Here is a 15,365-nt window from a genome sequence, read left to right as displayed (position 1 = left end):
CATTGTGCATTGTGAATTGTTTTTCTTAATTCACTCCCTCATTTTCATTTTTAGCACATTGTTTAAACAGGTTTTGTTCTTTTATTGACTCAGGGTGTGGTTAAGCTTCATGAAGGCAGTGAAATGAATGACAAGATTCAGTTGCAGACAGTTTTCAATAGTTTAAAAAACTGGAAGTGTTCTTGCTATCAGTGCAATATGGAAGGGGCAAAATTTTACATTGTTATATTTTTGTTTACATTTACAGTACGGCACTTGACCGAAATCCTTGTCCAAAATGATTTGAGTGATTTAACATGAGTGCCTTTGACGTCTTTTTCATGAATCTTAATTTGTTTTACTTTGTTTTTATTTGGGAGGGACACTTAAAATATTAGAGACTCTGTTTTACTCTGCCACAATTCTGTGTCTGGGGTACAAATTTACAGATGATTTCCTAATGGGCAAGGACCCAAAATTGAGCGCAAAATTACAAATGAATGGCTTATAAAAATATAAAAATAGAATATTTATGCTTTGGAATTTTAGAGACAAAGCCAAGACTTAAGAATCCAATTGGAAATCTGTGGCATGACCTGAAAATCTGTTATTCACCATTGTTTGAAGAGTTGGAAGAAATTCAATGATCAGTTGGTGCAATTGCTGAAAATGGAAAATACACTATAATATGGCACTGCTTCAATTTTTTAGGAATTCTGAGTATGTCTAAGTTACTTAATTTTATTTCTGTGGTGAGCACAGGCTAAAAATACCATTCTTACAGTTGTGCTCAAAAGTTTGCATACTCCTTTTTATAGCCTAATGATATTTCAAATCACCTAAACAACCCTGATCAAAAGTTTACATATCTTTGAATGTTTGCCATATTATAAACACACACAGGCTCCCCATGACCCGAGGTAGTTCAGATAAGCGGTAGAAAATGAGTGAGTGAGTGAGAGAGGTTGACACGCAGAGGTTTAAATGGCTGTTAAAGGGATGTTTCCACACCTGTCACTCATTGTAATTGTAATTAGTGTCTGTGCATAAATAGTCAGTGAGTTTCTCAGCTCATGAGGTGATGCACCTGGAGGGATACTGCACCATGGGATAGACAAAAGAACTGCCTATAGACATGCGCAATAAGGTAGTGGGACATAAAAAGATATCTCAACACTTGAAAAAGCCAGTCAGTACTGTTCAAACTCTGATAAAGAGGTGGAAAATAAGATGTTCTGTTGAAACTAAGCCATTGTCAAGTAGACCAAGAAAGTTTTCATCCACTACTGCCAGAAGAATTGTTCGGGACACAAAGAAAAACCCACAAACAACTTCGACAGAAATAAAGGCTGCTCTGGAAAAAAAGTGGTGGTGTTTCAAGGAGTACAATAAGGAGGTACTTAAACACAAATGACCTGCATGGTCAAGATGCCAGGAGAAAGTTGATACTGTGCCCATGCCATAAAAAGGCCTGTCTTTAGTACACCAGACAGCACAGAGACAAAGATGAACTTTAGTCACAACTATAAACGCTATGTTTGTAGAGGAGTTAACAAGGCCTACGCTGAAAAGTACACCATCCTCACTGTACAGCATGGTGCTGGATCACTGATGTTTTGGGGCTGTGTGAGATCCAGTGCCACAGGGAAGTTAGTAAAAATTGATGGCAAGATAAATGCAGCATGTTATAAGAAAATACTGGCAGACAATTTGCATTCTACAGCACAAAAGCTGAGCATGGAACGCTCTCAAATGTTTCAACATGACGTTGATCCAAAGCACAAGGTAATGGCTACAGCAGAAAAAGGTGAAGGTTCTGGAGTCTCCTGCATTTGTTCTTTGCATTTTTTTTAAAAAAATATTAGTGTTACATGGGGTTTTCAACTTGACTACATGCTGATTTCACATTTTTATTTGTTAAAATGTTTTTAACTACAGTATATCGATTTGCCCAATTTCACTATTGTGGGATGGTTTTTGTTGATTCAAGGAGTCTCAAGATGAAAAGCATGGTATGTCTTGTAACACCAGTGATGTAATAGAATAAACAACACAACAATGAAACTGCAAAATTGAAAATATATATGTGATTTTTGATACCTTTTGGAAAAAAAAATACCTTTTTAAAAATATCTTTTAATAGGTAAAATAACAGAGTTTTCTGTTATCTTGTACATGTCAAGAAATATACTTAAAAAGGTTTACCAAGGATTGTGTGGAAGAGCTCAAATGGCCTACACAGCCCTGATCTCAATCCCACTGAACACCTTTGGGATAAACTGACTGTGTTCCAGACCTCCTCACCTGACATCATTGCCTAACCTCACTAAAGCCTTTGAAAGTATAGAAGGTATATTATAACAGTAAAAGGGGATAAGCCTCGAATGGGATGTTCAACAAGCACAAATGGGTATGAATGTCAGGTGTCCTAACTGCAAAAGAAATGGTTAAATAACTGAAATAATACCATCTAAAAAATTTTCTTTGTTTTTTTTTGTGTTGAGTAACTGCAGAAGTATCGGCAATGCGTCTTGTCTTGATGAGAAATCTTTCTCAGATATCTATACTTACAGTAGGATTAAATGAATGAGATCATTAATTTATTGGATACTCCAGTAATATAAAAAGAATCTGTTCATCATACTTCATCTCAAACTAATTGTTTTTAGTGTTTAATCAAATAAAAAAAAATGCATATACATTTTATTATATTTTATATCCGGATGTACAGTATATAATTTTCATATGCAGTCATACAGGAGGCCACTGCTATACAAGTCAAATGTCACAGGAAAATTGGTCAACAAACTTTATTGCAGTGAAGAGACTTCTCAGCTAATTTCTCAGCTCTCAGGACTATGGAACTTAAGTCTTTGAACTTAAACAAATAGAATATACAATGCTCTAATGTGAAAGCCTTGAAGTGCAAAATATATTTAACAATTAAACGATTAAAAAAAAAACACACACATTGGCAAATCTGGGGGAAAAAACAGCAAGTCATTTCTCAAATCAGAAACGCTAACTGAATATCAATAAGGTAAAATATTTGGGCAATTCTGTTAATGTGTTTACTACAATGACACATTTTCAATTTATGTGCTTTTTTAAAAGGGTGCCATGGTGGTAAAGTAATTTACTGTCAGGATGTGTTTCCTCCAGGATTTTCAGTTTTCTCCCACCTCCTTAAAAACATACCCTAGGTGTAAATGTGACCAGAATAAAGATGTTACTGAAGATAAATACAGGACAGCCATATGATCTATTAGATCACCAACAAGTGTATTCATCACAAGGTGCCCAAATAATTTACTCTTTTATTTGATCAGTCAGTTTTAGTGTCTTTTTTTGGTTTGAGAACTGGGTTTTCAGAATCACTGTTCTTTCCTTTCTACAATCGTGTCTTTATATTTGCTTTTATATTTGCTTTTCAGATTTGCTATTGTGTTTTCTTTCTTTCTTTCTTTCTTTCTTTCTTTCTTTCTTTCTTTCTTTCTTGTTGTCGTTTTAGACACTATGCTCCTTTTCATACTATTTTTGGAATAGCATTTTTTTTTCTTTTGTACTGTATTTGTGTGCTATGCTATCCTGTTGTGGATTTGTTAATTAGCACTTCAAGATTTCCATACAGTACCTCTGAAGCAACATGAATACATAAGTAAGCTTTTCACTAAGGGCTGCTACAGTATAAGCAATGTACTCGTTTTAACCTAAGCAAACTGAGTATGCACCATTCATGATATTGAGCTTTTTAGCACCTGTATTCTTTTCATACTTGTAACATACAGAAGATTAGAGTACTTAGTAATATACCTTTTAATTTTTTTTTTTTGGTTAAAAAAAAAGATATTAAAGCATTTGTTGAACATGTGCCCATTCATACACACTTTTTTTTTAGAAACTGAAAATGGTTGGACACAATATAAATTAGCATTTAAAATATAGTGCAACTCTACACTGTTGAATTCAGTCTTTTTAAATACCTCCAAATACCTCTTATTTTATCTGACCGTGCATATACACATCTCCATATACATTCTTAAACAACTTCACTATTACAGTTCTTTAAGTTCTCACGTTAACCTTCACTCTCCCAAACATACTGTATCAATTCCATTTTGACCCAAACCTGCTTTACTTGTCATTTGTGTAAGTAGGATGTGCTGTTATTTATAGCATGTTTGTTTTGGTCAAGATTTATCCACTAACCAAGAACAAGCACTCAATAAAAATCCTCTCTCATTTCAGCTAAATCCTTCTCGCTTATCATGACAAAAGGAAACTTGCATGTATCCTGCATTTCCTAACCTGCAAAAAGAGAAGACAAATTAACAGATGGAAAAAAAGCGTAATCCTCAGATACTATCTTATGAGTCAGTGAAATTCTTCTTTTTATGGAGAAGAGTGAAAATAAAGTGGTAGATTGTAGATTCCCCTTTCCCATATCTGTCTTCGGCTACATTGGGCCAGCATGAGCATTTGCAGCAAGCAAAAATTTAGCACTCTCTTTGAATGTAGGATAAACCATTTTTTCGACGTTGGTTAGTTGAAGAAAAAAAAAAATCTCCAAATGGATTTTAAGCGTTTCAGTCTAAGTGCTGCCTTGAGCACACACTGTGCCACTGGAGGACAGTGACACAGGGAAAGGAACATTGCAGCAGTCTATCGACTCAGTCAGTTCCCCTTCCCGTTCACATATCACAGTCATGGGCCCACTAGGGATGCGACTGCGGGAGTTATACCGGCTGCTAGCAGCACATGGTGGAGTACTGGCGCGGCCATATTTGGAGTGTGTTAGTGAGGGGGAAAGGCGAGGCAAAGCACCCTCTGTGCGTGCCCATTCCTCATATGATCTGCTGCTTCTATCTGGGGAGGTGCACTGATCTGAAAAGGGAGATGGGCCATCTACATTGGATCTCTGTAGCCGAGGATCGGTGCATTTCAACATCTCCTTAGCAGACATTCGGAAACCAGGATCGGAGCGGCTGCCCTTCTTCAGAAGCAGTGCTTTGAAGCTGTCATTGCTGGTGGTTGAACGGCGCATCCTACGCTGGATGCTGCTAGTCTGACGGGTCATCCAAGTCATGCTGGGACTGGGACTTGTGGGTGTTGGGGGTGGTGAGGTAATAAAACCACGGAAACGTTCTTCCTCAGAATCGCAGCGCCCTAGAACCTTCCTCTTTGATCTGTGGAAGGATAAAGGATTGAAATAGATGGTTATGATAGTGTACCATTATGAGTTTCACATGGAAACCCTTTAAAAAAAATTCAAGAACACAATCTACCTAAAAAGATATTAAGGAATCATTTTAAATAAAGTATATACTCATGTTTTTTCACCTCTTAAAACAAAAAAGCACAGATTTTATTCTAAGGTTTGATTATATGAGAAAAGTACAGAGAATTTATTTCTCTCATGAACTACTACTCTTTAACAGGATAGACCTCATTAAAAGAATAACTTAATGCTGTACGCAACTAATTTTTATCTTAAAGATACTGTAAAAGACAAGGGGCACGGTGGCTTAGTGGTTAGCATGTTCGCCTCACACCTCCAGGGTTGGGGGTTCGATTCCCGCTTCTGCCTTGTGTGTGTGGAGTTTGCATGTTCTCCCCGTGCCTCGGGGGTTTCCTCCGGGTACTCCGGTTTCCTCCCCCCGGTCCAAAGACATGCATGGTAGTTGATTGGCATCTCTGGAAAATTGTCCCTAGTGTGTGATTGCGTGAGTGAATGAGTGTGTGTGTGTGTGCCCTGCGATGGGTTGGCACTCCGTCCAGGGTGTATCCTGCCTTGATGCCCGATGACGCCTGAGATAGGCACAGGCTCCCCGTGACCCGAGGTAGTTCAGATAAGCGGTAGAAAATGAATGAATGAATAAAAGACAAAAAAGACTAAGGACACCTGTGGATGGCTGCAAATAGGTCATCGGTAGTGCGTGGACGTGTAGGTGTCGTCATTTCCTCAATATTTTCTCCTGTACTGCTGAACGTTGGAGAGGAGCTATCTGTTCCAGAATCAAACGCAGCATCTAGGACATACAACAACAGAACATACTGTATGTATCCTAAACATATGTATGTAGTACTTAAATTCTTCTGCTTCACTTTTAGTAGCTTAATTTTGCCAAGGCATTCAATGATTACAATGTTTTTAGGGCTCTATCCATTTATTTTAGGGCTGTACCCATTAAATCTGATTGTTCCTACTTCTAGAATTCCCATTAATATAGTTAAAAATGGTTATTAATAGCAAAAATAATTTATTCAGTTGGATATAACATGAAAATACTTCATAAATTGGTGGAGGATGATAACGAATAAAAGTAGACAGACTGGGTTTTGAGGTAATTGGGGTAACTTATACCCTATGCTATTATAAACAGATGCTCAGTTATGTTGCCATTTAGACTATTATATTATTGAAACATTGAATTTTATATCAATCCTTTTAAGAATCTCACCATTTTCTTCATAACTTTCTTCTTCTTTGAAGATGACAGATCCTGAGCTGTTACTTAAGCTATCATCTGTAATGCCTTTATCATCACTTAGCACAAGGTCTTTATCACTCAGTCCAAGATCTATATCACACAATCCAATGTCTTGGTCATTGAGAGTCAGGCCACTGAGTTGAGAGTCAGTCAGACTGTCTGAAGAGACTTCACTGCTGATTGAGTGTCTTCTTGGACTTACAGGAGTAGAACTGTGAGAATCACTCTCTACTTCGAACTCTAGTTGTAGTGGAAGCTCATCCTGATTTTCTGTCAGAGACTTACTGTTTATGCTCTTTGGGGCTACAGTCATTGCTGAAGCAGTAACTTCAAGATGCTCAAGACCATTCAAATCAGGTTGATGCAAAATGGTTGGCATAATCAGAGAAAGATTAGACTTTTTAGGTGATGTCGCAGACCTCTGATCCTTGAGTGTATCATTAGACGTACATGAAGTATCTATGGACTGTAGAAAATCAGAGTAGGCAGAAGTAAATAGATGTCCAGAATCAAGTGAAAGCCCCAGAATGTTCCCACTAGGATGGGTATTGCTGTTTGCTTCAAGTAAAACAGAAGCTGGATTAGAGACCAGCAAAGTAGGTTTGAGCTCCTTTAATGGAAAATCTGTTGTATCAATACCATTCTGTAGTGGACTGACTGAGTCAGATTTGATAACATTTTTGACAATTTCTGTTTCTACAGGTTTGTCTGTACTAGTATTGGCCTCCTTGTCAGGTTCTCGGTTTTCTGGATCACACACTGTTGTAATAATATCTGTGAAAATATTTTCCAGTTTCATTAGCTTTATTGGTCTGAGTTGTACCCTCTGAAGAGCTTGGGAAGTAATTACTGGTCTCTCATGACTTTCAGGATCGTAAGATTGACTAGAATTGAGATTTTTTACATTCTCCTTTGTATCCAAAGTCATAGCAGAATTTTCTACTTGTAAAAAAGGTACAGCTTGAAGACCTGTACCAGGGGAAGAAGGGGTAAGAGGCTGAGTGTGGACACTTGATGAAGGAGGAAGTGGAGGAGGTGATGGGAGTGGTAGAGGGTTTTTTTCATTTTTAGTCAGCATCAGGGGATTTGAGACTTCTGATGTGAAAGGAGAAGGGTCAGAAGAGAAGCTTATGGATGTATTACATTCCTCTGGTATTGTGGATGACACTGTGGGAGAACTTTGCTTTTCCTTAAAAGTAGGGCTTATAGCCAGAGTAGATGGTACTGGTGTGATTGAGGATAAATTGGACTTAACTAAACTGGGCATAGGGCTAGTAAAACTAGACTGAATGGTGACTAAACCAGGCAAAGTTTTAGGTAAAGGTGGAGGTGCTGGAATGCTCTTAACAGAATCTGATGTGTTTGAGGACAGAGGTTTAGAGTAAGAGAAAACAGAGGACCGCAGTGAGGACTTCCTCTCTGGGACTTTGGGCTTGGGCCTTCCTTCTGGAGATTTGACTCTTAGAAGTGACGTTACTGGTGTTCCTGCGGTTGGGGAAATGGATTGACTTGAATAACCACTAGATGGTGATGTCACAAGTTGGACTTTGTCTGGTAATGCAGACATCTGGAAATTCAGCCCAGTCTTGATGCAGGCAGTTAATGGAATTACATTACTGTCCAAATCTCTTGAATTCTCTTTAGTAAGTACAGGTTTCATAATTTGAGTGGATGGCATATGTTCAGAGCTTGAGTTGGGAAAGTCCATGTGAAAGTCCCATGACTCAGTGTATTCTGAGTGTTGACTGCTGCTGTCACTGTGTGTAGGTGTGGTTGGGCACATGGTACATGGTGCTGACATTCCACTGCTTGCTACACTAACAGAGCCTTGGCTTCTGTGACCCAGTCCCCAACGGTCTTCTAATCCACTTAAGGGTATCTGGCCGGAGTATGCGACACTTTGATTTTTCAGGGATTCATTGAGACTGGAGATCAGTTGCTCATTTAGGAGTATCTTTTTGCTGGTTGGTTTTTGCTGTGGTTTGCGTTGCAGTGAGTCGGTCCTTTTTGGAGGGAGTGGGGGCTTTTTGGCTTTCCGCAGGGAAACGCTGCGGCTTAGAGAATGATTACGGTGCAGGCTTGTATGGTCATCATGACTGTGGTGTGCTCTACACTCATACAAATTGTGTCTTGTATTACCTGCTTTGTTGATGCAACCATGACTGTATGATTTGCAATCTGGTGTCAAACGCATAGAGCTGGCATCTGTCTTGTTGTGTGAAAGTTCCAGGCTATTACAAACATTAGTGATAGTAGAGGGACAGCTTGAGGCCCGTTGATCCATTGGAGCAGGTTTAAATATCCAGTGGTCAGTGGTCAATATGCTGCAGCTATGAATGCTGCTCTCCAACATGTCAGATTCTTCACAGACACCATGGGGACTGCAGTTCTTTCCATCAAGGGTACTACATAGGGACTCAGTTTCTGTAGCAATGTGGAGAGAGGCCGGAGACTGACAGCAGGAGGAGCTAGCAGAGCACGAGGTACCACTACTACTGAAAGGGTGGTCTGAGGGACAAGATGACAAAGAATGTAGTGGGGTCTCTTCTGTGTCAAAGCTTTGTGATGAGTGGACAGAACTAAGGTTTCTGGCATTTTGCAAAACAATACCAGAATTCAAGGAGGATGTGCTACTATTGTGTTTGGAAACCATGTAGTTTGAAGTTGCAGTATGACATTCATTCTGGAAACCATGAAATTCATCAGACTTGGAACTAATTGAGGTATTTATTCTGAAATCAGACTTGTGCTGTGAGTCTGGGCTAGCATGTTGCATGGTAACCTGATAGGGTAAGGAGCTTGTGGATCCAGACACCGCCAAGTACGGAGAACTGCTACAAATTGTTTCAAGCTTTTGAACACAAATTCGAGCACCATGACGAGGCAGACTGTGAAAGCTTTGGTCACTGCCATTAAGTTGACAAGTATAAATATCGCCATTGCAGTCACTCATGTTGGAGATGCTACCAGAAGATGAGAGAGTGATGTTTGCCATTTGAGTAGCAATGCCATGGCCTCTCTGTGAACGGATTCTGCGCATTGAGGGGGGTAGAATCTTTACATCATCTATCTGGCAGCCGGAGTCACGCGTGACTAAATGCACGAGGGAAGGGTTAATACTCCCTACACCACCCAGGGTGGAGTATTGGCCTGTTGTGTATATGGACTGGCTTCTGCTGCCAGTTTTTTCATTGTTTGCTGTAAGGAGAATAATAAAAAAAACAAAGTGATTTTAGTTTGTGTCTACTAAAATTCAGAAAATTGTCTGTGTTTGATATGCTTCTGAAAGTATGACGGATGCTATACATATTTATTGAGGTTCTATCTCACATTCTATTTTAAAACATAATACTATGCAGAATAAATAAGCTCACAATGTGCAAACAACAAACTTTACTTAAATAGTTATTATATTTACAGTATGGCTGTTATTAGGTTGGTGGAAGAAATGTTAAATGGGATTTCCAAAACAAAGTAAGAAAGAACAAAATATATACAGTTAATGATAACAGAGAAAATGTGGGAGTTCCTTTCATTTTTTACATTTAAAGTTCAGTTTAATGTAAAGATGCGAATGAACAGATTTACAGGACCTCTAAGACATTAAAATTTAATGTTAGGTCTATCTCCTTCTGTTTATGGATGGTTAGGAAAAAGAACTACTTGCTAAATGGATATCAATAGAATTACAATAAAAAACATTATCAGAAAAATTTAATAGAGAATTGTCATACCTAATTCTCTTTTGATGTTGTCTGTAACACCAGTTATTGTTTTCCTTCGTTTCACCCTTTTTGACCTCCGTATTATAGTGTCAGTGTTAATTATGGTACGACGAAAACTCGCCTGTCGGTCAAAGTTCTCTCCTGTTATGAAATGGCAAAAGCAATGCCTGTTCTTACAGGTACTATACCCAAACATTACAGCATATAATAAATACAAACTTTAATAATTGGCAAAAATGATTTTAAAAATATTACACTGAAATACTGTACCTGTAATGTTGATGGGGACGATGTCAGTGGTCACAGACTGCGCTTGCTGCTTCATCTTCTCCTCTGGCGTTGGTAAGGGCAGACAATTACTCCAACTGTTATGGTTGTTTATATCACTGATGTTATCCAGCTGAGGGGTCTGTGGCCTGAAGGAGTACACCAGCTTTTCTTCTTCAGCTGATGTCTCTGATGACTGAACACAACACATACACTCGTACTTAGCCTTCATTAACCTCAGTGTCTGGTGACTGAGTCTAGGTCCAGAGAAGGAAATTGAATTATATTTGGTCATTTTCCAGATTTGCTCAATTGAAAGGAGAAAAAAGTAGATAAACAACTCTGGCCACCTCTTAAACTAAACTGTGAATGAAAAATTTCTCAGTGCAGAAAGCTCTGGCATAGGTGTCTAAATTATTCATGCTAATTTGAGCTCAATGTTGCAATGGCTGCTTCACACTGAGCCTTCAAACTGGTTGTAATGGAACAAAATTAACCACTCAAATATAAACCTTCTATTAATTTATTGGTGCCTGCGGTAAAGATGAGTTAAAAAAGTGTTCTGAAAAATGTGCGTGGTTAAATAGCTTCAACTCAACAATACAGTATGAGAAATCTAAGCTTAATTTAAAAGCAAATTCAAAAAGCAAACACAAAATTATATCAATTCTTTAACAAAACCATGTTTCACAATTAAATCCCCCTGCATTTACTATTTTCTGTAAGCTCCCTTTGATAAAGTACTAGGAGTTTTCTCCTGTACAGTAAAGAATCTCTCCACATGCTCCAGACTCCTCTGTTCTCTCTGGCAGACAACCTGCTTGAGCAATGGGTTTAAGTCAAAGGACTGCAAATGTTAGGTCAAAAGCTTGATACTCTGATTATTGTTCCATTGGATCGTTCTTTCACTGGAAGATCCAACCATGACTCATTTGAAACTTCTTATCAAAAGGAGCCTTAAAATCATTTTGGAGTGAATGATGCTGTGTATTTTACAAAGTTCTGAAGGTATAGCATGTCCAAATCAATCACTTTTTGTTTTTAATATATACACTAAAATCATATTGAGTGTTTTTTTTTTTTTTAATTTAATGTTAGGTCTACCTCCTTCTGTTTATGTATGGTTAGGAAAAAGAACTACTTTGACCTCAGTATTATAGTGACAGTGTTAATTATGGTATGACGAAAACTTGCCTGTCAGTCAAAGTTCTCCAGGTCAGAAGATCTGACCCTAACCCATGTTAGAAGATCTGCTTGTTTTAAAAGTTTTGTTTATTGCCCTAACAAAGAGCATGGTCACTTTCAGGCGTAGTTTTTTTTTAAATAGATATTACCTGTTTAAAAACACCTTTGTCTCATTTCATTTTTGTAATTTCCAATCTTTGCCATGTTGTTGAATGACTAAGGAAATGTATTACCTCATACTGTATGTATACCCAAGAAAAACAGGACGTCTGCTTAAGTGTCCCTAAACCCTCAAGCATACATTTCAGGAATTTCTAAGGATGTCAATAATGCCAAAAATGAAGTGTGATTCTAAGGGTATTTATTTTTATTTAATTTTATTATTAGAATAAATTCCCTACTTTACATATTTTGAGTGTGGGATTAAAACTATTAAAATAATTAAATACACAGTCATTTTTCATGAACTATTCTCACTTTTATAATAGGTAAATGGTTTCTGGAACTGACTGTAAACAATAAATAGGTAATAAACGTTGTTCAGCTTATTCCACTAAACATACACAATTCATTCAAAAACATTCAATACAATAAATCTACTGATTTATTTCTACACCTACTGGAATGCTAGACTAGTTCAGGAGTGATAATCCCAGCTAGAGGTTTTTTTTTTTTTGTAAGGATGATGATCTACCATTTCTCAGACATGAACAGTTCTACCAGAGCCTGTTGCCATCAACAACTGTACCTTTGTTCTGTAAGGTTTCAAGTGACAGCAGAAAGAGAGGCAATACTCTGGCAAGGAGCCTAGTATTCTAGACCACTTAATGAGAGAAAAACAAAAATAAATGTGACATAACAAAACCTAATATATACATAGAAATAGTAATTAATATTTTTTTAAAGTAATATTTACATTTATTATCATTGTCAATGTGTCCCAATATCAAAGTTCCACTAGAGGGCAGTACAAAATATTTTTTTTGAACCCTGGTAGCAAAGTAATTCCATGCAGTGCATAAGACTAATTCATGTACATAGAAGTACATTGATTATTAGATGTAGCCATTACAACCTGAAAGAATTAAAACTGTGAATACCCACTGCTGAAAAAATCCTTCTGTTTTACATTGGCCAGTTTTTAATTACTTACAAACAGCTAATTTAAAACAATTATTGCAGGTGTTCAAGTTTTTTTCTAACTTCTTCTGAATGCAATAAAACTTATAATAAAAATACATTTTGGAGTAATAGTTTGTCATATACATGGAGAGAGAACTACAACATGTAATCAAACCTAAGGTGTTTTGTAGAGAAACGTATTACCATCTGTTATATACTGAAAATGTATTAGTCAAAAAAAGGAAGGAAGGAAGGTGTCAAAGGTTTTGGCCCTTGTGAAACCCTGAAACCATGTGTTAATTGATTACTGAAAGTAGTATTAAGTAGTATAATGGTATTATCAAGTATTAATATCATATGAGTTATCCCTACTATTTCCTTGTGTAGATTTGATTGGTCTAAAGGCAGATCAAAAAGCTGGGTCGATAATGAGTATTGAATATTGGGTGGCTATACTTGAGAGTGTACTTGAGATGTTTACCTTTTTATTCTTCTCCGTTTCATCTTGGTCTAGTTGCCCATCTCTATCAGAAAGAAGGGGTGAAGAGAATGTTGGGCCTTGAGAGTAATACCGGGAACTACGAAAGCCATCTTTCCTCAGCTTGTCACATTCTGAGGGGAAAGTAGCACATTAAGCTGTTGTCAGATGACAAAAGAGCAAGCATTTCAGATTATTGACAAACAAAAATACCTTATAACATATATGTTTATATAAATAATTGAATAAAATGAGAAGGTTAAAGTTGGCCACAGCAATGTTGCTTGTTCCTGAGAGAACAACAAAATTTATACACCGTCATTTTAGTTCAAATGAAATGGAGTTACTGTAAGGTAGGTAAAGTCCAACGTAGGTTGAGTCACTGTTATCAAAATCTGTTTTACAAGGTTTAAGAAAGGCTCACTGGCCTGTATTGTGGGTAAGTAAGCTTTTGTTGTTACACATAGCATGACAAAGTACAGTAGTACACACTTCAGTTCAAGATAGAATGCGATGATAAAGGTATATACTGTACATCATCTTTTGTTTTGAAATGTATAATCTTGAATATGTGCTGGATTATAAATCTACAGATTTCTCCTGCTCCTCCACATAATGAGACTGACACAATGATGATGATCTTCACTGACTGCTTGTCTAATAAAACCCGGAAAAAAGGAAAAACTTTCATTGCTGGTATTAAGAGGGCCAAAAGCCTGAGCCCCTCACTGAAAGTCTTTAGAATTCCTTTTTACAATACAAGAATTTAAATATTTAAAACAAAGAAGATAAATGTTCATTATCTATCATATTTAGTCTAATTAATTATCTAGTCTCTATTTAAATGTAGCAAATGTGTGCTACTGACCATGTTAATTGATTTCTACAAAACCTCAGATTGTTATAATCTCTTCTATTCAATCATGTGTTCAGACAGTGACCTCTCTCACTCATTTTCTACAGCTTATCCGAACTACCTCGGGTCACGGGGAGCCTGTGCCTATCTCAGGCTTCATTGGGCATCAAGGCAGGATACACCCTGGACGGAGTGCCAATCCATCGCAGGGCACACACACACACACACACTCTCATTCACTCACTACGGACAATTTTCCAGAGATGCCAATCAACCTACCATGCATGTCTTTGGACCGGGGGAGGAAACCGGAGTACCCGGAGGAAACCCCCGAGGCACGGGGAGAACATGCAAACGCCAGACGGAGGCCTAATGGATTAAATCTAAAATAAATCATATGATTTAGCTGTAATTTGTGGAGTCCATGACAAGTCGAGTGCACAAATACAGTCAAAGCAAAAAAGGGGACATACTTTACCAATGGCTAAGAGGCTTTTCACTCAAGTTGTTGTCAATATAATTTGTAATTAAAATTGTTATTAAATTAAAAAAAGAATGAGAAATAGAAACATTTTCACTAATGCTGTCAGACTTTTATATCCCATTACATGTTCCAAAACCTTCATCGTATAATTCTTCTTAAAAAATCAGCCTCAAAAAAGTTTTTAAGACAGAAGTTACTGTCTTACACAATCTAACGTTATCTAGGACATTGCAGAAATGTTCCAGTGCTCTCTTCAGCTATCCTACATTTGGGCTAGAACACCTTTTCCAGCCATAACTTTGTGCAAAATAATATAATGCTAGAAAAAACTATTAATAGTTCTTTTTAATGAGATGAATATGCAAGACATGCAAATTGGTTTTAGCAGCATTTCTGTAGTTCAACTAGTGTGGTTTAAAGAAAAACAAATACTTTAGCAAGCCTGAACAAAACCCAAGTGTGAACCACATGGCCTACTTTCTAAACACATGGTACTTTGTATTACATACACAGTCCCAGTGGGAATGAGGCAAATTCTCAAATACACTGAAAAAATATCATTACACTGTAGGTACAAGCAATGCTTTAATAAGTTTTTGTTTCTCCCTAAAATTTTAGGTCCAAACCCTGCTTGTCCCAGCCATTCTCTACGTCATGACAAGCACCCATCATCAATATCATCAATATTTACTGATCTCACTATGCATTTGTTGAGCCAGTATTGATCAGTTGTGCCCTGCTATGCCCTGATCATCATCTGATGCTATAACAAGGTCAC

At 37.4% G+C, this 15,365-nt stretch overlaps 1 protein-coding gene across 3 annotated transcripts in view; it reads right to left on the bottom strand.

The window, feature by feature from the left end:
• Positions 1 to 2,650: 2,650 nt before the first annotated feature.
• nhsl1a (NHS-like 1a) overlaps positions 2,651 to 15,365 on the bottom strand; it is a 51,465-nt gene continuing 38,750 nt past the window's right edge. For all 3 annotated transcript variants that reach the window (XM_060880064.1, XM_060880066.1, XM_060880065.1), the window contains exons 3-8: positions 13,251 to 13,381; positions 10,466 to 10,658; positions 10,205 to 10,336; positions 6,441 to 9,668; positions 5,882 to 6,008; positions 2,651 to 5,165 (exon numbers count right to left, since the gene is read on the bottom strand). In XM_060880064.1, coding sequence (XP_060736047.1) covers positions 4,571 to 5,165; positions 5,882 to 6,008; positions 6,441 to 9,668; positions 10,205 to 10,336; positions 10,466 to 10,658; positions 13,251 to 13,381 — 4,406 coding nt within the window. In that variant the 3' untranslated portion in view covers positions 2,651 to 4,570. The remainder of the gene's footprint in view (positions 5,166 to 5,881; positions 6,009 to 6,440; positions 9,669 to 10,204; positions 10,337 to 10,465; positions 10,659 to 13,250; positions 13,382 to 15,365) is intronic.

This window comes from Tachysurus vachellii, chromosome 10, assembly GCF_030014155.1.
Source record: "Tachysurus vachellii isolate PV-2020 chromosome 10, HZAU_Pvac_v1, whole genome shotgun sequence".
Taxonomy (NCBI): domain Eukaryota; kingdom Metazoa; phylum Chordata; class Actinopteri; order Siluriformes; family Bagridae; genus Tachysurus; species Tachysurus vachellii.
The sequence above is the reverse complement of the archived record's forward strand: the minus strand, read 5'-3'. Positions and strand labels throughout refer to the sequence as shown.